Consider the following 22,126-nt stretch of genomic DNA (forward strand, 5'->3'; position numbering starts at 1 on the left):
AAATTAAAGTTTTCCTTGAGTTATAGCTGCAAGTTTAAATGAAGGTTTATAACAAGATATTGATAACTTCTAATTCTAACAGTTCGAACACTCCATTGTAATAATACCTTCTGCACCCATGTTGACAGTGTGACTAAATTATCTAATTAATCAGTTAACAAAAATCACACAAGTACCTGAAAACAAAACCACTTAATTATTGCTGAATCATTGTTTACAGCATTATTTAAATTCTAGACATTTGTTTATATTGCAAGTAGAAGATTAAAGTAAGTGTCTGCACAGACAAACCAAATGGTATTGAGGAAAACTTGAATTTTATTAGTCATAATTTAAAAAAAACATTAAATATGGCAGGAACTGACTGCACAAATAACACAATTTACAAATACATCTTTAAGAGAATTACTCATTTAAAATGTGCAACAATAATCAACTGTTCTTCCAAATAGCTCATTAAATCACACCTTCAAAACAATAAACTGAATAGTTTTTCTTATCGAAAGATGGGAGTCTGAACAGTACTTTGGACAGCAAAGCAGACAGTTAACATCCCAGCTGCTCTGGAGAAAGTTATGTCTGTTCAGGATGCCCAAGTTAAGCTCATCATGAAGAAATTTGTTCTCAACATCAGTTTCGGATGATACTCTACAGAACGATCTGCATCTTACAGAAACTGACATAAGCCTGCATAGCACCTCTTGAAGTGGTGTCAAGCAAATTTCCACCCTTTTAACTGCACCATTGCAAAAGCAATTTGATACTGAAAAACAATTCAATTAATGTGTTCTTCCTCAAGCAGAACAAAGGTGAAATTAAAAAAAAATTCTCTGTCCCTTGAGGCAAAAAGGATACTGTTGCTCAAACCAAAGCATTAACTTTTCTAAATATTTTTAATGGTGCTTATAATGCACAAAAACACTATAATAAAACCTCAATCACATTCATTGTTGAGTATCTAGATAGGACTATATCTAACCTATTACTTGTGTTTAACAATTGTAGTTCTCATGTGTTGATTTAATTTCAACTACATTTAATTACTTGTATATGTTTGTAGCAATACTATTACTAGGTGGCAGCCAGTTTACAGGTAGCCATGCAGATCACCCGTATGCAAGGTTACTCTGAAGTATGTTTATCTCCGAACAGGGAAGCTACAAGCAAAACATCCAAGCTTTTTTTGGTAACACCGCAGTCAATAATTGAATTGTGTATAGAACAGTTCTACTCCCACACAGTGAACTGAACAGACTCCTTTACACACTAGCTGCCAAAAGGAGTTGACAACTGATATGGTTTTACAGAAAAAGTTGAAACTGACAGATGTACTTGATAAATGGTACTGTGTTGTCTAAGCTAATACTAATAATGAACAGTCATTGCTCATCTCTTCCACGCTGGCTGCTTGGCAGGTGCTTGGTGGGGTGAAGACAGATGGGTCACTGATCCCTAGCTGCAGATCAAAAAAGCGAGTGGATGTTGTTACATTGTAGCTCTTGGTGTACGTCTCTTGCACTGGATAGCAATCCTTAACTGTGTATACCCCAATCCATTTTTCAACTGTGGGCAGGAAAAAAAAAATCAGCAGAGAAATAAACATTTAAGTATGTTCCCATGATCTACAAAGTCTAATTTTTAGTGGGCAAATTCAGTAAAGTGGATTCTAACATAACATTAATTCATGCTAGAATACTATTTGCCATGCTTTTAGAAAACACCTAAAAATCTGCTGGCAAAGTACTAAGCCTGGTCTGTCAGCAGGAGTATATCAACAAAGACGAGGTGCTGAAAGAAAGGGCCAAAAGGAGTTGTGGGTGTGGGGGGTGTAAAGGAGACCAAGTTTAGATATTGGTGATAAGGGTCACAGTTTGAAACTGGTTGGTTGGGGCTGATGGCATCCAAACTGCATATAAACTTGAGCAATGGGCATGGTATCAACAATTGCATCATTAGCAGGACAAGGGCAAGTTAGGAGTGAGATCAACACACAGCAAGTGTACTCTTGCAAGGCTGGTGAGAAATGTTCCTGCCTGTCAGAAGCCAGTGACAACTACTTCAATAGATTCTACAGGAGAATGTTGAAAAGCAAAGAGAAGTCAGGCTCAGCCACAATAACTTAAACATGGATTAGTAGCACATAGTTGATACAAGATGAGTAGCGAAGAATTGAGAAGGGCAAGTTGGGAGTACAAAGTAATATGGAAGGAAGAAAAAAAATGCAGCAAATGGAGTGGCAAGGAAGAATGGCTTAGATATTGCTAGGATTGTGAATAGAAAGTAGCATACTGAAGTATTAGGCCACAATAACAGCACAAACACTGAAGCAAGGCTTGAGCCCAGATATCTGACTCAAGACAAATCTTAGCAATGATAACAGACTGAGGATGACAGATGGAAATTTTTCAGATACATACAAAGTCAAAACTTCAAACCGCTTGAAATCAGTTGGTTCCATGAATACTTGGTTTTGTGCACTCTAAACAGCACACAAATTAGAAAAATCAGAATAATCCTTAATTTACTTGGGTACCAGATGATGTCGACAATTCAGCATAAACGTGATACTTCTGAACTAAACATTGGTTTTAATTTAATGAATAAGGTTCTATTAGATACTTACAATTTTAAAATTAACTAGAGATGGAAGCATAGTTATAAGAGTCGTGACGAATAAATGCTGAGTACAAATGGGGGGAAAAGAGTTCTGCTGCCAACCCACACATTGCTTACTACACCAGAAGACTATTGATTTTAAATGGTGGCATGGTTGTTCAGTAGTTAGCACTGCTGCCTCACAGCACCAGAGACCTGGGTTTGATTCATTCCCAGGTAATTGTTTGTGTGGTGTGCACATTCTCCTGGTGTCTGCACGGGGCCATCACGCCAAGGATGCAGAGGTTAGATGGATTAGCCATGCTATATTACTCAGTGTTCAGAGATGTGTGGGTTAGGTGCATCTGCCATTGGAAATCCTGGGTTATAGGGACAGGGTAGGGGGATGGGTCTGAGTGGAACGCTCTTCAGAGGGTCAGTGTGTACTTGTTGGGCCGAATGGCCCGTTTCAACACTGCAGGGATTCTATGTTTCAGATGCGAGTGACTATGTTTCATACACTCTGGTGAAGCTGGGCAAACCTGGATTATACTTTAAATGAAAATTTTCTTTGGAAGCAGAATTCTGCGTTGAACATTTGTGATGTTCAGGATGTATTAAATTAATCTTATCTACAAATTAGAAGATGAGAAAAGAATGAGAACAGAATTTATCTCCACACTTTTTTGTGGGTTTAACTGTATACTTCCACTTCTTGCCAACTCCTAAATGAGCCCTCCTAATCCCAAATTGTTTCAAGGTTTTTTTAAAGTAATTTGCTAGTTAGTACCATCAAAATATTCATTTAAATTACCTGCAATTGAGATGATAAATAGCAAATTAATGTAGTGAGAAACAAGTGATATTCCAGCAACTACTTGAAAAATATCGTTAAAGAACATTTGAAAAGCACTTTAAGCACTATATCAGGAGACTTCCTGCCAGTTGAACCAGGGTTTGGTTTGGCAACCAGTCAATTCATAGGAGGTACCTGGAGTTATTCATAAATATGTCATGACATGCTGCATTGATCACACATTTTTTCTACAGCTTAATAATAGAACTATTTCTCATTTCATCATTTACTCCAAATATAGGTATTTCTCTTTGGGGAGTTCCCATTTCCAACACTCGTTCTACAGCTGGCTTATTTTACTCCCAATATCTTAATGTATGACATGGTTAAGGTTTTAAGTAACAAAACAAGAAAAACAATGTATTATTTTCATCAAAAAGATACCAAAATATTTGTATTGCTTTAAGAATTTACAGAGGCTGAAGCTTTTCCATCCAATTACAACTTTTAAAAGCTAAATGAGCTTTGACATGTCTAGGCTCTTGCCAACAACCAAAAACAAGACATTTTATTACATTTTGAATTGAATTATGTTCTGATGCACTTTTTCAGGTTAGCTTATAGTTGGAGGGAGATAGGCAGGATACTGAGAAATAGAAAATCTACGTTCAAACATAATAAAATGGAGATCCAGTTTCTTAAAATAAAAATTGGTGCTTCAGTCAATGTACACATGCACACTATGAAGCAGTTACATTTCATCTATAAACCTCTACCATTTAAAGTAATTGATGGAGTTCTGAATTGCTAAAACACCATTAGGCAGCTATTTAGCCTGCCAGTCCAAGCTGGCTCTGAAAACACTGTTTGAACTATTTGACTTTCTAATACCAAAGATTATGTTGCAGTACATCATCTAAATATCAGTAGCACTGGATATGTAAAGACACATTGATTGCAGCAAAGCATCTACATTTACTGATTTTTCTACTTTAGTTAAAATACTTTCATTTGTATTATTTTAAAGTTCTTTTTCTTCACCGACTCATCTCTTCTGAATTTTCATCCATTTTCACTGAAGCCTAGTTTCTCAAATTTATGAATGTTAATGTAATAAATGGAACAGGAGTAAGCAATACAGCCTCTCAAGTTGGCTCAGCCATTCAATAAGTTCACAGCTGATCTTATACTGGACTCAACTAACTTTCTGGCTTAGTTTGCAGAACTCGGCTTCCCTATTGTTCAATAATCTCACTGACAAATATATCCAATGACAGCCACCATAATTCTCCAGAATACAGAATTTGAAAGATGCATAATCTTTTGAGGTATACTCAGACATTACATTGCCCCAGTACATTTTGTGATGTACCTCTCCACCCCAGTAATCAACCTTATGACAGTGATAAAGATTTAAATTATGCGTGTTCAAGGCTTGAAAACTTATGGTCTAATTATACAATGAGGCTGTCTCAACTAATATTTAACCTTTACTGAACACGTAAGAGATTATCTCTGAAATAACTTTAATAGTCCACCAATTCACTAACTTCTACATGTCACAACGCAACAGCAAGTTACCACTATAGTTAACTAGATATCCAGTTATCTATGTTAAACACGATCATTTTGCATTAAAATGTAATAATTTTAGGATTCTAATTCAGTCACAAAACCAAAACAGACACAGATGCCAATCAACCTATAATTGCAGTTATTTGTTTTTGTTTTAAAAATCTACTGTATTTACACTAGGTACTATACACTGAACTCCAAAGTGACTGCTACAGTTTCTCGAGGAGCTTGAGCATGTGTGATATAAAAAAGGTTCAGGTAAAGCCATTACCATAGTCAAATTTCTACAATTTGGAAGATGAAGTAGCATACTTTTGCCACTATCAATTGCCTTAGTGGAAAGAAACAGATTAAGTTTACATCTAAATGATCAGGTTTTGCTCTCTGAATATAATTTACTTTATAACCATCTATGTCTTTTCTTTTACATAGAACATAACAGCACAGTACAGGGCCTTCGTCCCTCGATTTTGTGCCGACCTGCCATACATTAATATCGGTACAGTTTGTTGAAACGTACTTTTGAAGAGCATCCTCAATGAGACATGCATACTTTCAGAGAATTTTCACAACTTTCTCACATTAAGATTGATAATAGCATCCCCGTAAGGGGTCGGGATTGACATTGGTAATGTGTTAAGCCAATGCAATCAGATCTGACTACTAGCTGCAATGCATTTCCTCAAATAAGAAATCAAGAATGCAACAATTTAAACTGTCATTCAAGGATGAGTGCATCATTGGTAAGTTAGCATCTGTGCCCATCTTTTATCTTTCAGAAAAAGATGGTGAGTTGCATTTTTGAACACAATTGAGTGTCTTACTGTGATATTTCAGAGGGCTGTCATTGTAACAATGTTGTTGCAGGTCTAGAGTCACATGTCAGAGCAGATTATGGACAGCAGGTTTCCTCCTTTAAAAAGGACAGTGAACGAGATGAGATTTTACAACAATCCAGTCACATGGATTACTAATACTTGCTTTTAGTACATAAATATTTAACTAACTGAACAAACTCCTCAGCTGCTGTATGAGGCCTGGACTCATGAATCTGGATCATTATTCCACACCTCTATTACTTTTAACAGTTCCACTATACTAACAAAACTTTCGTGCCTCTCATGCCGCAGTGTCTCAAAGAGACTGAATCATAACGCATTACTGAACTGCAGAAAAGGAATGCTACTTACATTTACGAGCAGGTTTTCTGTCTGACCATTCTTGGACCTTAATCTGGTCTCCTGGCCCACCAATACTGTATTCATCTTCATAAGTGGAGTTCTCAGGGATATCATATGGATCCCATGGCTGAGTGAGTCGTAGCTTGGAGCACTGCTTTGTCACTTGCTCAATCTTAAAAAGGACTGGATTTTTAAACAGATAAATGTATTCATAAAATCTAGAAGGAATAAAATAAAAATTGTGGAAAATAATATCATTAGATCTTTGTAACAAAGAAAGATTTCATTTATGCAGTGCCAGTTTTACCAATACAGAGACAACAAAGTGTGGAGCTGGATGAACACAGCAGGCCAAGCAGCACCTCAGGAGCACAAAAGCTGAGTTTCGAGCCTAGACCCTTCATCTGACGATGAAGGGTCTAGGCCCGAAATGTCAGCTTTTGTGCTCCTGAGATGCTGCTTGGCCTGCTGTGTTCATCCAGCTCCACACTTTGTTATCTTGGATTCTCCAGTATCTGCAGTTCCCATTATCACTTACCAATACAGAGCTTCACTTTCGTTCTCCCAACTGCAACCCCCAGCTTAAAACATCTGCGCTTTTAATCTTTAGTTCTGATGAAATGTTGATGGACTCTGCTTCTCTCCAATATACTTCCTGATTAAAGATATTTTCCAGCATATTTGTTACAATTTCAAATTTGATTTTGCTTTTGTACTTGTGCCCTGCTTCTCCTTAAAATCATCTTGGACAAAGATCGACTCTCCTCTTAGATCAGAGTCAATACATTTTACAGACGGATAGTTGTACAATCATAGAAGAACCAGTGCGGCAAGAGGCCAATTGGCCCATTGAGTCTACACTAATCCTCTAAACAGCATTCCACCTAAACTCAGTTCCCCTCCCTATCCCCTTAGTCTGTTTACCATGGCCAAACTACCTGACCTGCACATCTTTGGACTGTGGGAGGAAACACACAGATGCAGGTAGAATGTGTAAACTCCACACAGCCCAACTGCATTTGACAATAATACACAGGGCCCACAGAATGGAGTAATACTGGCATGGATAGAAGGATGTTTACCGAGCAGACGGGTCCCAGCCCAAAATGTCAACTTTCCTGTTCCTCTGATGCTACCTGGCCTGTTGTGTTCTTCCAGCTCCACACTTATCTCAGACTCCAGCATCGGCAGTTCTTACTAAGTAAGAAGTAGGATTGGATTGTATAATGGCTGAAGTACACTGAAGCCATTCAATCCATCAATCTGTGTCATTTTTCTAAAGGAGCAACACACCTAAATCAAACCCCAGGGCTTAGCACAATACTTCAATTGAGACAGGAACCATTACTGTACACTGATTTAATATAACGTAAAGAATGTGGGATCCTGGGCTTTACAAGTATTTTTGCAACTTGCGCTGCCATCTTCATTAATTCTGTACATATAGATCCACGTCCAGTGCTTTGGTTTGGCAGGCAGTAGCTAATGGAATGCTGCAAGTATCACTGTTGGGGCTTCACCTATTTCAAATGAGCTGACGTTACAATCTATACAAAATAGGAGCAGAAGCTAGTCATATGGCCAATTAAGGCTGCTCCCGCATTGAATTAAATCATGACTACTGTTTGTTTTGAATTCCATATTCTGATTTAATCCCAATAACTTTTTAAGTCATTGCCCTACAAGATCTAGTTCTGTCAAAAAAAAATTCAATGGTCCCACTTTTTTTGTCTCTCAAAGCCTCAAACTTGCGAAACAAGATTTCCATTCACTGACAGAAAAGGATGGCCTGTAGTCAGGACTCACCAAGTGGAAATATCTTTTCCTTGGAAACAACTTGTCAAGATCTTTCAGAATCTTGCATAGTTCAATCAACTCACCCCTCATGCTTCTGAGCTCAAGCCTGCCCAAACCATGATCAGAAGACAACTCCCTCTTTCCAGGGAAAACCTCTGAACATCCTCCCTTAAATAAAGGAGACCAAAACTGCACACAATGAGATCGGATTCCACCAATGCCCTGCACAAATGAAGCTTAACATCCTTATTTTTGTGTTCAATTTCTCAGGACAGCACCCAATTAACTTTCTTGGTTACATGCTGTAACTGCATACTATTTGTGACACACAGTAGAACACACAGATCCCTCTACATTTTCAAATTTCATAGTCATTCACCATACAAGTAATATTCTGTTTTTTCTCTTCCTGCCAAAGTGGGGAACTTCACACTTTCCCACATTATACTCCATCTCCCAGATTGTTGCCCACTCAACCTAGTAAAGGAGTGTTTTGGGATTAACTGAGTTATACAGTCACTATTCAAAACACTTTGGTTTATTTTATTTTGATTTATTTTATGAAAAAAAACTTAAAATAAAATCTGCAACACTGCATAGTGATCTCAGCAAGCCTCCTTGTTAAAGCCAAAATAAAACTTGAGCTGTCCAGCCAGATTTCAAACTTGATCGGCATCATAACAGAAGGCAAATATGATTTTTTTTAAAAAATCACAAGGAGATTACAGATTTTGTCTCAGACACACATGCACAGCTTTAGTGTATATATTTTTTAAGGGGACTAAGGCAGAACAACAAAGATTCTGCCATCTTACAATGAGCGGCTGAGGAAATTGGACCTACACACTCGCACTGCAACAATGAGAAACAAACGAACAAACAATCTCCCTGAAACATTAAAAATTTTTGAAGAGACTTGAGAGGCTCGACACAAAGGCTGCTTTCCCATTTTGTGTGTTTCCTCACTCAACATATGTCCAATCATAGGGACGGGACAGTTTGACTTATAGAGTGAACTTGAACAGGCTGGGACTATTTTCCATGGAGCTGAGGCTGAGGAGTGACCTTATAGAGGCTTATAATATCATGAGGGGCAAGGATAGGATGAACAGCCAAGGTCCTTTCCATCACAGTAGGGGAGTCCAAAACTCAAGTGCATAGGTTTAAGGTGAGGGAGAAACATTTAAAAGGACTTGAGGGGGTAACTTTTTCCATACAGAGGGTGGGTGTCTGTATGAAATGCATTGCCAGAGGAAGTGGAGGAGCTGGTACAATTACAACCTTTAAAAAGCATCTGGATGGGTATATGAACAGGAAGGGTTTCGAGGGATGTGGGCCAAATGGGACTAGATTAATTTAGCATATCTGGTCAGCATGGATAAGTTGGGCTAAAGGGTCTGTTTCCACACTATACAAATCTTCAGCCACCTTTGTCTATTGTTTTATGGAAAAATCAGCACTGTTCCTCTCCTATTTTAGGCCCTGTTTAAAACCCTCATTATTCAAGAACTTCTTTGAGTCAGTTTCTATTTGTCTGATTATGCTCTAAGGTGCTTTGTAGGAAAATTGTCTCAAAGCAGTAGATAAATGCAAGCTGTTGTTTGATGTGAAGCTGCTAGGACATTATTCATATCAAATACTTTTAGCCATTGGAGTCAAAATTCTCCAGAAACATGTTGGTTCTTTCATACAAACATCCACTACATTTGCTTATTTCATGGAAGCTTTTTTTGTTATAAATAAGTTTTGTTTTAAATAAACTTTCAACTATGTTTGTGACTGACATGGGCAATGCTTTTTTATCTTCTCTTTCAAGGACAAGTTGCAAAACAGTAACAAGAAGGGCACAACTTAAAATATTGCTACAAAAATATAACATTGTCCCTGTTGAGAATTTTCCATTGCAAAGGAAAAAAGGTCACTGCATTTTTAGATTACCCCATGCTGCTAGAAGTACGACAAAAATAAAGTATAGCATTTGTTGTTGATATGAATCAGTCAAAAGTTTTTAAACCAGGTAAGAAACAAAAAGGATATTTTTAATCACAACCCTGTTGTGAATGGCCTCTCCCATTCAAATTATAACCTTTGGTATCTACAATATATAAACAAATCTTGGTCATGCAACTTTCTTGATGACGATAGACAATTTAATTATTTGCAAACAATACTAATCCAGTTAGAAGCTTTCAAAAAAGTACTACATACCTTGAACCAAGTCAGTCCATCCAAAAGAAATAAAAATGCAGAGAATTATTGAAGTATATCCCTGACCTCTCAAATGCCATCTCAAGTGACACAGTAATTCATTACATACAAACAGAGGTGATTATGTATAAGCACCTTTGAAGAACATGCGGTGATTTTGGCAATGTTGTTAAATAATGCTCAAGCCAACAATAATGTATCCAATTGATGGGCGATAATCTACTCATTTCAGTAAAGAGCAACATGACAAATGCTATTTCAAGAGATTCTGTAAGGGTAAGTGAAGTCACATAATGCAAAGTGTAGATTTTTGAAAGCTTGAAAATTGTGTCTGAGCCTTTTTGGCCTGAATTGCTGTCACTAAATATCAAACAGTCACAGCTTAGAGTTGCTTCAGTGCAGAACAAAGGTGAAGGATATAAACCGAGCAAAAGAATGTTTATACTTTCATATTTAGAAGAGAGCAAGGCCAGATTTACCAAAACTAAATTTATTTGGATAAGTGACTAGAAGGAAACTGTGAATTAAAAACCAAATTAGAAATAGGAAGCAAGACAGAAGGGAAAGACAGATTGGATGGAGACCAATGTTGCCACTAAATTGTGCAGTGAGGCTGCAAAGCAGCCTGGAGAGTACAGAGGTGGCCTTTACCTGGATAAATAACACGTATGCAGTTAGAAAAATTTAAGAGGAACCACGTACTTAAAGAAAACAGTCACACAACACCTAGATCTCAAAGGAGTATCTACTAAATACCAAGTGAAAAAGAAAGAAAAAAGTGCAAAATTAAAAACCTCTAAGGGCACTTTGCTACACGGAAAGTTGAGACATCGGTTTCATTATTCCCTCTCTCCAAGGTTGAATTACATGCAAGGATTACAGATCATAATTTATGGAGTACTAACAAGGAGATATCAGCCTTAAATGTCTGTGACAAAATTCATTTGTATTTATAATGCAAACCCAACAATTTTGTTTTAACCATGAGGATGGACTATAAGCTCCTAATGTGCTGTCACAGAATGCATTTCACAAAATTTGTGTAAACTCAATTCATGGTGTACTTCTTCATTGCCAATTACTGTTTCTCTTCATGCATTCATATAAAAAAGTATACTGTGACATTGCCATCACTTGAGATTATTCCAAGACAATTAAAAGTGCAATTTTATCCAAGTCTTATTGCATTAAGAGTTTCAAATTTACCTAATAGGTTTAGAATAAATTCCAATGAATAACTTAAGCTATTTGATTGCTGAAAAGACAATTAATACCTAGTGCGTCTTTTAGAATTACCATAACAGCCACATTAATTTTGATTTTTCTTTTTGTCAAGAATATTTAGATATTGTTAGGTTGTATAGTTATAGGACCTAGCTGAACTGTCAGAGAAGATGAAAGTCCAAAACAGATGGGCAAGGGAATTCTAAATATGAAAAACACACAGACTAAACAAAGACTGGTGGAAAACAGATGGATAAGATTAATGGATGAAACCTGAGTAGATAGTTTGAAGTGACCACAGGTTACAAGACAATCATGTAGTGCTTTATTTAAGTTTGGGTGCTGTGTTCACAAACAGAAAGGAACAATTAATTGCGACTAATGGAGGATGAGTTGTTTTTTTAAGTATATTTATATTTTATACAATAAAATTTTGCAGATTTCAAAGATGAACAAATGCCCATTGTAAATTCAAGTACTTTCTGCAACTTTAAGACAATATGCAGTATAGGGCCATGTGTTTTTTTTAAAAATGGTGAAAGATTTTTAAACATTTTGTTACATTTGTTTTAATAGATTACCCTGCTCAATTAAAAATCTATTAAATTTAATTTTTAAATTGCCTAAACACTTGCATAATGTTAGCATCTTCAATTTAGTCATAGTACTTCAAACTGTTTTGGTCCTTTATGTATAGACTCTTGTACCGTTTTCACAGTGTTTGAGAATACCCATCTATATTTAGGGAATGTGGAAATGTAGAAGAAACAGAACCGTTTAAATACTTGGCAAAAATTGGGTAGGGTTGTACAATTGAATGATTGGGAAATCAAGTCAACAGTTTAATGTGTTCTGTGGTCTACCTGCTGTTTCAGAAAGAAAAGTGACTTGAGAGGAGAAAAAAAAAGTTATGTCATACAAGAGATGGCATTTAATTTCTGGAAAATCTGGTTTTGAAAAGACCATGAGGGCGATCTGAGATAATGGGAACTGCAGATGCTGGAGAATCCGGGATAACAAAGTGTAGAGCTGGATGAACACAGCAGGCCAAGCAGCATCTTCGGAGCACAAAAGCTGACGTTTAGGGCCTAGACCCTTCATCAGAAAAGGGGGAGGAGGAGAGGGTTCTGAAATAAATAGGGAGAGAGGGGGAGGTGAATCAAAGATGGATAGAGGAGAAGATAGATGGAGAGGAGACAGACAAGTTAAAGAGGCGGGGATGGAGCCAGTAGAGGTGAGTGCAGGTGGGAAGGTAGGGAGGGGATAGGTCAGTCCGGGGTTCATCCACTTCACCAACACCTTCCACTCCAACCTCAAGTTCACCTGGACTATATCTAACACCTCCCTCCCCTTCCTGGACCTTTGTCTCCATCTCTCACAATCACCTAGAAACCGTTATCCATTTCAAGCCCCACTGACTCCCACAGCTACCTAGAATACACCTCCTCCCACCCATCTTCCTGCAAAAAAAATGCCATCCCTTCTTCCCAATTCCTTCGCCTCCATATCTACTCCCAGGATGAGGCATTCCACTCCCATACATCTCAGATGTCCTCATTTTCAAGGACTGCAACCTTCCCACAGCAGTGGTCAAGAACACCCTCGACCGTGTCTCCCGCGTTTCCCGTAACTCATCCCTCATACCCCGTCCCCGCAATAACCACCAAAAGAGAATCCCCCTCGTCCTCATATACCACCCCACCAACCTCTGGATCCAACGCATCATCCTCCGACACTCCCGCCATCTGCAATCCGACCCTACCACTAAAGACATTTTTCCATCCCCACCCTTGTCTGCTTTCCGGAGGGATCACTCTCTCTGTGACTCCCTTGTCCGCTCCACACTCCCCTCCAACCTCAACACACCCAGCACTTTCCTCTGCAACTGCAGGAACTGCTACACCTGCCCCCATACCTCCTCCCTCACCCCTATCCCAGGCCCCAAGGCGGCTTTCCACATGAAGCAGATGTTCACCTGCATATCTGCCGATGTGGTATCGTGCATCCGCTGGACCCCTTGTGGCCTCCTCTACATTGGGGAAACCATGTAGAGGCTTGGGGACCGCTTTGCAGAACACCTATGCTCGGTTCACAATAAACAACTCCCCCTCCCAGTTGCGAACCATTTCAACTCCCCCTCCCATTCTTAGATGGCATGTCCATCCTGGGCCTCCTGCAGTGCCACAATGATGCCACCCGAAGGTTGCAGGAACAGCAACTCATATTCCGCTTGGGAACCCTGCAGCCCAATGGTATCACAATGTGGATTTCACAAGCTTCAAAATCTCCTCTCCCGCTAGTGCATCCCAAAACCAGCCCAGCTCGTCCCCGTCTCCCTAACATGTTCTTCCTCTCACCTATCCCCTCCTCCCACCTCAAGCTGTACCCCCATTTCCTACCCAATAACCTCACCCCGCCCCCTTGACCTGTCTGTCCTCCCCAGATGACCTATCCCCTCCCTACCTAAACTCACCTCAACTGGCTCCATCCCTGCCTCTTTAACTTGTCTGTCTCCTCTCCACCTATCTTCTCCTCTATCCATCTTCGATCCGCCTCCCCCTTCTCCCTATTTATTTCAGAACCCTCTCCCCCTCCCCCTTTTCTGATGAAGGGTCTAGGACTGAAACATCAGCTTTTGTGCTCCTAAGATGCTGCTTGCCCTGCTGTGTTCATCCAGCTCTACACTTTATCATCTTTGGGGGTCTGTTTACTGGTTATTGCCCAACAATTCTTTCAGGAATTAAATTTCTGTTATTTTTCAGATACACAAGGTCTGTAAAGGAGGAAACCTCAGGAGCATGTCCCACTCTCCAAGAACCTGATAATGATTTAAAATATCAGTATTTCTGACTACCTTAAAAAAGTGACTGTAGCCACTTTGCAAAGACTTGGATCCAGCTTGAATTCAATCTGAACTAAAGATCTTCCCTCAATCCACTACTGTTGGCAATTCAACTTTGTCTACAAGAAAGCTGGAGGAGTCCCTACCTCTGGACGTGGATGCCTGGGCTCGTGCCACCTGCTCCAGAACGTGCGATGGCATTGCTGAATAAGTTGATTAGAAATTTAGGATAAAACTAGTGGGTTGAGAAATCAAATTCTATCCTTTGTTTTCAGTCACCTGGCATACAAGTGTGTTTTGTTTTTTTTTAAAAAGGGCAAAGGACACTATACAGAGCGTCCTGTGTTGAATGTATTAGTTTTTATTATGAAAGAGATGCAGTTATCCTTCCAGATTATAGTTTAGATCTTAATCAGTGTTTTCCCCTTGTTTTTTAGAACATGTTAGGTTTTAACAAACAGATTCTTTGGACTTCATTAAAGAAACCTGATGAGCGCTTCCTTCTTTCTGGAAAGAAGTTCAAGAGGGGATCAACTCACAACTCTGGTGTTTGAATCAAGAAATGACACAAATGGCGAGACAGGAGTGCTTGTGATGATCATTTATATCACAACCATTATTTCGACCATTAGTGAGTTTCAGAGATCTTTTAATATCTGACTGGCAGCAATTTGCATTGGACTTTCTAAAATAGACAATGTTTTTTTTAAAAAAACTTATTTTCTGCCCAGTTAACTATTTTTCCAGGCATTTTCCAAACCTTTTGTTAAAAGGATTATTGACCCTTCACTTATTTGGTACATGCATAGAAATTGTCAAGACCAAATTAGGACAATGGCAAATTTGGATATTTATAAAAGAATATGCCAGGCTAATAGGATAGTGAAACAAAAGGGATATAGAATAGATGCATGTGACAGTAACATGGCAAAAATAGATACTTTGTTCCACTTTTCAGCTGAAGAGACTAACAAAGCAGAAATGATAACAGAATTCAAAAAAGCTATCACAACTGATTAAAAAAAAGGCATGCTCAAGAAAAAGCCAAACTTGAGACAAACACCCAGGACCAGATGGACTGCACAACAAAAAGTCAAAAGAAACCAAGAAAGCAATAGAAGTACAAACAAAGATGGAAATTGCCAGGGAAATTTAGGAGGTCTGGCACTCTACAGAAAATGTAGAGTTGATCTTTTGGGTCCAGAAACCCTTCTTCAGAGCTTTTTGTTTTAGATTTTCAGTATTCACAGTTCTTTGTTTTATTATAGACGTAATTTTACTTTCCATTATTGGTATTAGGATAAAAGTGCTAAAGGATTGGAGAACAAGAGATTTAAACACCCACCTTCGTAAGAGGAGACAAAACTAAAACAATAGTCTACATACTCCAGTGGTGAAAAAAAAATAAAAATAGTCAACATGAATTTCAAATAGGAAGGTATGTTTAATCAAACTTATTAGGTCTTCTTCCAGGGAGCAGATAAATGCAATACTGTGGGCACAGTAGTGATGGATTTTCAGAAGACCCATAGTAAAAGGTGCCATATATAGGAGTCAGGGCAAAGATCAGCAAGCAAGTAGTCATGGGTAGTTAGCAGAACAGTTTGAAAGGAGACAGAAAAAGGGTTTAAAACTTTCTCAATAGGTATGAGGATCTGTGCTGCCACCAAAATGGGTTACACAGGAACAAGAGTAGAACACGAGGACCTTTCGAGCATAGTCTGCCATTCAGTAAGAATTTGGCTTATCTGATTTTAGCTCAGTTCTATATTCCTGCAGATCCCAACAATCTTCCATTCCCTTGTTAATCAAAAATCTACCTACCTTTGCCTTAAACATGGATTTTGCATCTTGTATGTTTGAGGAAGGGAATTTCAAAGACACAACCCTCAGTGAAAGAAATAAAGACTATGAGAATAAATTATTTTAAATCTGGAACAGCTGAGTGCTGAATTTGGAGAACAAAAGGACTAAACTGAAACCGCAAAATGTAAATGACTCAAACAATAGATGGTTTAAATGGCAAGTAAAATGTAATTAAGTTTGACATGGTTCCTTTTTATTAGGAGAAAAAGGAGTCACCTGAGCCTTAGAATTTGAGAAACTAAATAGTCTAGAGCAGAAGGCTAGGAATATAGCTTTTATGCACATCCCTAAAAGTTTCCTTTTTAATTTAGTATAATCACTTAGAATATTTTGTTACAGGCCCTAAATTAATTGAAAAGTCCTTCCTCTCGTCTGGATATCTAGCTTCTGGAATACATACTCCATAGCTGAGCTTTACTGGTGAAATGAAGTTCTTAAAAAACGGAAGGAACCTGGAAGTGTGCAATTAAACGCTGCTTGGGATATCAGACAGAGATTCACAAGTTATTATCATGTAGGTTAAGATGCTATTTGGCTGATGAACAGAAAATCTAGATTCTTTTGTCTTATGTTACCATCCCAAACTTTGGCAATTGTATGTTGTTTGAAAAGATATACTGAATGCTTTCTTCTTTCAAATAAGGTATCTTTCAATAGTATATACCCATCAGGTCTCTCAAAGGAGGGTCACTTTTTGTACTCAGGTCTCTGCTATGCTAATAGCACTTGGGGCAGAGGATAGTCACATACATTGAGACAATGAGAAGGAAATTCACGGAAATCTTTTTCAGGTTGAAGAGATATTCCTTATCAATCTTCACAGAAAGCATGTTCAGGGGATGGACATGGTAAATCCAGAATAATACTTTACAACTGTGAGAAAAGGACAAGGGATCAGAAACTCATGGAACCATTTGTATAGCATGGAAGATAGCTATTTGATCCGGAGTCTGAACTAGCTCTTTCAAATGGCAAACCAGTTAGTCCCATTTGTTCACACTTTTCTTTATAACCCAGCAATGTTTCCTAAGTTTATCCAATTTTCATGTGAAGACTACTCAATCTGTTTACTCCACTCTTGCACGCTTCCAAAATAAAAACCCAAAAGAACTGGAGGGTCACTGGACCTGAAACATTAACGGATTTCTCTTCACAGATGCTAGACCTGCTGAGTTTTTCCAGCAATTTCTGTTCTTACTTTCCAAATCTTAACCGCTTTAATAAATTGTTTTTTCCTGCATGTTGTCTCTGGTTCTTTTGTCAAATGCTTTAAATCTCTGTCCTTTGAATCTTGGCTCTTCAGCTATTGTAAATATACCTTTAATCTTCGAAACAATTCATGATTTTCAACATTGTTATCAAACCTGGTCCTGGAAATGGGAAACTGATGTCCATTTCAAGCCCACCGACTCCCACAGCTACCTAGAATACACCTCCTCCCACCCACCCCCCTGCAAAAGTTCCATCCCTTAATGCCAATTCCTTCGCCTCCGCCACATCTCCTCCAAGGATGAGGCATTCCACTCCCGCACATCCCAGATGGCCGTGTTCTTGAAGGACCACAACTTCCCCCCCCGCAGTGGTCGAGAACGCGCTTGACCGTGTCTCCCACAACACATCCCTCACACCCCGCCCCCGCAATAACTACCCTAAGAGAATCCCCCTCGTCCTCACATACCACCCCACCAACCTCCGGATACAACGCACCATCCTCCAACACTTCCGCCATCTACAATCTGACACCACCACCCAAGACATTTTTCCATCCCCACCCTTGTCTGCCTTCCGCAGAGACCACTCTCTCCAGGGCAGCCTTGTCTGCTCCATACTCCCCTCCAACCCCACCACCACTACGCTTGCCCCCACACCTCCTCCCTCACCCCCATCCCAGGCCCCAATATGACTTTCCATTTCACATCTGCCAATGTAATATACTGTATCCACTGTACACAGTGTGGCTTCCTCTACATTGGGGAAGCCAGGCGGAGGCTTGGGGACTGCTTTGCAGAACACCTCTGCTCGGTTCGCAATAAACAACTGCACCTCCCAGTCGCAAACCATTTTAACTCCCCCCCTCCCATTCCTCAGATGACATGTCCATCATGGGCCTCCAGCAGTGCCACAATGATGCCAACCCAAGGTTGCAGGAACAGTAACTCATATTCCGCTTGGGAACCCTGAAGCCTAATGGTATCAATGTGGACTTCACAAGCTTCAAAATCTCCCCTCCCCCCACTGCATCCCAAAACCAGCCCAGCTCGTCCCCGCCTCCCTAACCTGTTCTTCCTCTCACCTATCCCCTCCTCCCACCTCAAGCCGCACCTCCATTTCCTACCTACTAACCTCATCCCACCTCCTTGACCTATCCGTCCTCCCTGGACTGACCTATCCCCTCCCCATTTATACACTCTTCTCCACCTATCTTCTCCTCTCTCCAACTTCGGTCCACCTCCCCCTCTCTCCCTATTTATTTCAGGACCCTCTCCCCGTCCCCCTCTCTGATGAAGGGTCTAGGCCCGAAATGTCAGCTTTTGTGCTCCTGAGATGCTGCTTGGCCTGCTGTGTTCATCCAGCTTCACACTTTGTTATCTTGGATACTCCTGGACATGGGTTTGGTTAGCTCATGGCTCAGTTGGCTAAACAGCTGGTTTACAATGTTTAAGAGCATTAAAAGCCCGTGTTCAATTTCTGCACTGAAAGACTCTCCTCCTCAAACTCGCCTCTTGCCTGAGGCATTGTGATTTTCAGGTTAAACCACCACAAGTGAGAGAGTGAGGACTATGGTCTGACAAGGGTATGGCAATTTTACCTTTTACTCTTGCATTTCTCTGCTCCAAGGAGAAAAAAAGGCTAGCTTCTCCATCTCTCAAAGCCTTGGTGTTCCTTCTAAATTGAAGTTAGACATAATACACCAACTGTGGTGGAACTAGTATTGTATACAGAATTAGGATATTTTCCTGACTTTTGCACTCTGTACTTTTGGTTTAGGTGAGGAAACATCTGAAAACTAACCTTCCAGCTCAGCGAGCAAACTCACATCCAGCTCTTGCAGTTCATTCCACACTCACACCACCCTCTGTGCAAAGAAATGCCCCTCATGACCCTTTTAAATCTTTAACCTTTCAGCTTAAACCCATGTCCTCTTTTTTGGACTTCCTTACCATGGGGAAAAGACTCTGGCTATTCACCCTATCTCTCCACCTTGTGATTTTGCAAACTTCTACAAGCTCACCCATGACCCTGCTAGGCTACAGGTAGAAAGGTCACATCCTACCCTTCCTGCCCCTCCATATAACTCAAACCTTCCAGTTTCAGTAACATCTTTTATCTTTTTTTTGCACACTTTCCAGTTTAATAACAAACTTCCTATAGCAGGCAACCACAATTGTACAAATGATTGACTAATGTCACTCCCCCAAGGTTTGTCAGTTTTTTGTGATTATGCCCATTCCCCAATCTTAGGCTTGGCAGTCTACGAAAACAGTTTATCCCCTTAATATCTACACTTCACTCAAAGCACCTCTGACTTCAAGTCCTTAGTGTGTAAAATTAATTTAGCCCCTTAGAAGCCTAGGTAACATTCTGTTACTATCCTTTAAGCCAATAATACCCTTTTTAAAAATGTGGTGGTCAGAACTCCTCGCAGTACTCCAGGCAAAGGTTAACCAGGACTAAATGTAACAAAAGTATGACTCAGACCTCCATGAATTCTGATCCTCTGGTTAGAACAGCCAGTTTGCTAACTTTGTTTTCTATATCTGTTGATGGCATTTTAATGATCTCAATACCTGCACATCTGTCACAGATTTCTTTGGATCAGTTTTTCCACCATTCTAAGAGCATTGTATTTTAACTCTTTTTTTGTCACAAGTGAATGAAGCCTCACTGAACTCCATAACTTTACCCATTCAAGTAATTTTTTGCATTCCTGTAATGTTATGCCTTAAACTACACGTCATTGTACAACGACTAAAGTACGATGCATGGCTGTCCATTCCTCGAGTTATTCAGGGAGTGACTTGTTGAGGCTGTGACATGGTGAAGCAACAAACAACCTCCATGGACAATAAACCAACGAACTGCCGATGTTGACAACAAAAAACGAAAACAGAAACGGCTGGAAAAAGTCAGCAGGTCTAACAGCATCTGTGGAGAAAAAGCAGAGTTAATGTTTCGGGTCCAGTGATCTTTCTTCAGGAACTTTTAAGTTTTTGCTCCATGGTCATGTAGAGGTGGTGGGGTGGATATCCTTAATACATTCACCGGGGGAAATCAAATTTATCCGGCATTATTAGCAAGTTGGAAGGCAATAAGTGGATAAAGTGAATAAGCACATGAAAGAAAAAGGAAAGGGAGATCGAGTGAGATCAGTAAACTCATATGAAGCATCGATGTCAACTTGGGGCAGCTGCCGGGGCCTACATGGACTGGGAAAATGCGGTTCTCTAAGCAGCCTCTCAATCACTCCGGGATTTCCGAAGCTCGGGTGGGCTGGTTTAGGAACACAGGGAAGGGTGGGCGGCTATGGATGTAATTCAGGACAAGCGAAACGTATAAAAAACAGGGGGGAGAAACTTGACAACCGAAAATAAAACGGGCGCGGATGGTGTAAGCGATAACCTACTTTTTGCAGGGGATGTGGCCTTTCCTTTCCTCCAGGACGCGGACGCGCTGGTTTTTGCCGTCGTATGAAAGAAGTACCCGACTGTTCCTGCCCGTGTTGTGATCGTAAACGACGGCCCTGCCTTCCCATTGTTCCGGGGCCTGGCACGGCTTGGGCTGCACGTCAGCTCGGGGAATGCAGAGGGCCAGGCCGAAGCAGCAGAGCAACGGCACGAACCGCTCCATCGCCATGCCTGCGCGTGCCATCATCGAGCTCGGACGGTCTCCACGATTTGGAGTCTAACCGCCACCTCGCGTGACCCTGCACGTCACCGTCCGCGTGACCAGCGCCACGCGCGGGCCAGGTGGTCACTCAAATGGTCCGGTGCTGAACGAGGCTCGTCTGCCCATTGCTGCTTGCTCATCAAGTGAGTAGTGCCCATCTCCTGCTTTATTTCCCACCTCCCATACCCTTGACCTGCTTGCCCCAAATCATCGCCTCATGCCTCAATCGAATCGGCCTCCGCCACATTTCCAAGTGTTTTTCTCACTTTGCCCTTGCTTCTACTGCACGTCATTTCAAAGCTATGCCCTGTACTTCTCGATAACAAGGTGTGGAGCTGGATACCTTGTTATCTCAGACTGCAAAATCGGCAGTTTCTACGCCCTCTAGTTCTTCTTCCTTTTACGATGGGAAAGTTTCTCCCTGTCTACTCAATCTAGCCCACATGTGACTGAAAATTTTCGTCAGAGCTCCTCTTAGTCTTCTCTCTCTCTCTCTCCAAGTAGAACAGTCCCCAACTTCATCAATCAGTCCTCATAACATGTTCTTACCATTTGAATCATTCTTGTAAACCACTGCTGCAATCTCTGTGATGAGTTTACATGCTTCCTATAATGAGAAGTGTACACAGTACTCCAACTGAGGTCTAACACATGTTTAAGTTGGGCATCACTTTCTTGCTCTTGTAATCTGTGCCCCTGTTAAGATCGCCAAGGATTCTATATGCTTTATCTATTTCCCTTCCCACCTGTCCTGACACTTGCAAATTATCTGAATATATTTGTCCAAATCCCTGATCATGGACCTCCTTCCTTAGAATTTTACCACCCTATTTTACATTGTCCTTCAGTGTTTGTTTTACCAAAATGCATAACCCCATGCGCCTTTGAATTGCAATTCACTCGCTACCTATCCACTCACTCTACCAACTTTCTATGTCCTCCTGAAGTTCCACATTGTCCTCCTCACTGTTTAAAATTCTTCCAAGTTTTGTGTTATCTGCAAACTTTGAAAGTGCCCCTTCCGCACCGAGGTCTAGATCATTATTATATATCAGGAAAAGCAAGGGTCCCAATTTCAACTATAAACACACACCCAAGTGCAGAGATTGATCCAATCCACAATGTGCTGGACCACCTTCAAATGATGAGCTGTGA

General features: G+C 40.2%; 1 protein-coding gene across 1 annotated transcript; it reads right to left on the reverse strand.

The window, feature by feature from the left end:
* Positions 1 to 300: 300 nt before the first annotated feature.
* On the reverse strand, positions 301 to 21,302 carry epdr1 (ependymin related 1). The gene is made up of 3 exons (XM_048529853.2): positions 20,709 to 21,302; positions 6,157 to 6,365; positions 301 to 1,563 (listed from the first exon to the last, which is right to left on the reverse strand). The coding sequence occupies exons 1-3, from the start codon at positions 20,954 to 20,956 to the stop codon at positions 1,355 to 1,357; spliced, it is 666 nt and encodes a 221-aa protein (XP_048385810.1). The 5' UTR covers positions 20,957 to 21,302; the 3' UTR covers positions 301 to 1,354.
* Positions 21,303 to 22,126: the final 824 nt, after the last annotated feature.

Source organism: Stegostoma tigrinum, chromosome 5 (assembly GCF_030684315.1).
Source record: "Stegostoma tigrinum isolate sSteTig4 chromosome 5, sSteTig4.hap1, whole genome shotgun sequence".
NCBI lineage: Eukaryota > Metazoa > Chordata > Chondrichthyes > Orectolobiformes > Stegostomatidae > Stegostoma > Stegostoma tigrinum.

Bases quoted from the DNA above. Each gene is read 5' to 3' on its own strand.
- epdr1 (XM_048529853.2), bottom strand. From the start codon at position 20,956: ATGATGGCACGCGCAGGCATGGCGATGGAGCGGTTCGTGCCGTTGCTC. The intron at 6,366-20,708 runs GTAGGTTATCGC...TATTCCTTCTAG, and splicing joins GGCCACATCCCCTGCAAAAA to ATTTTATGAATACATTTATC. The intron at 1,564-6,156 runs GTAAGTAGCATT...TCCTGCCCACAG, and splicing joins CAGAAAACCTGCTCGTAAAT to TTGAAAAATGGATTGGGGTA.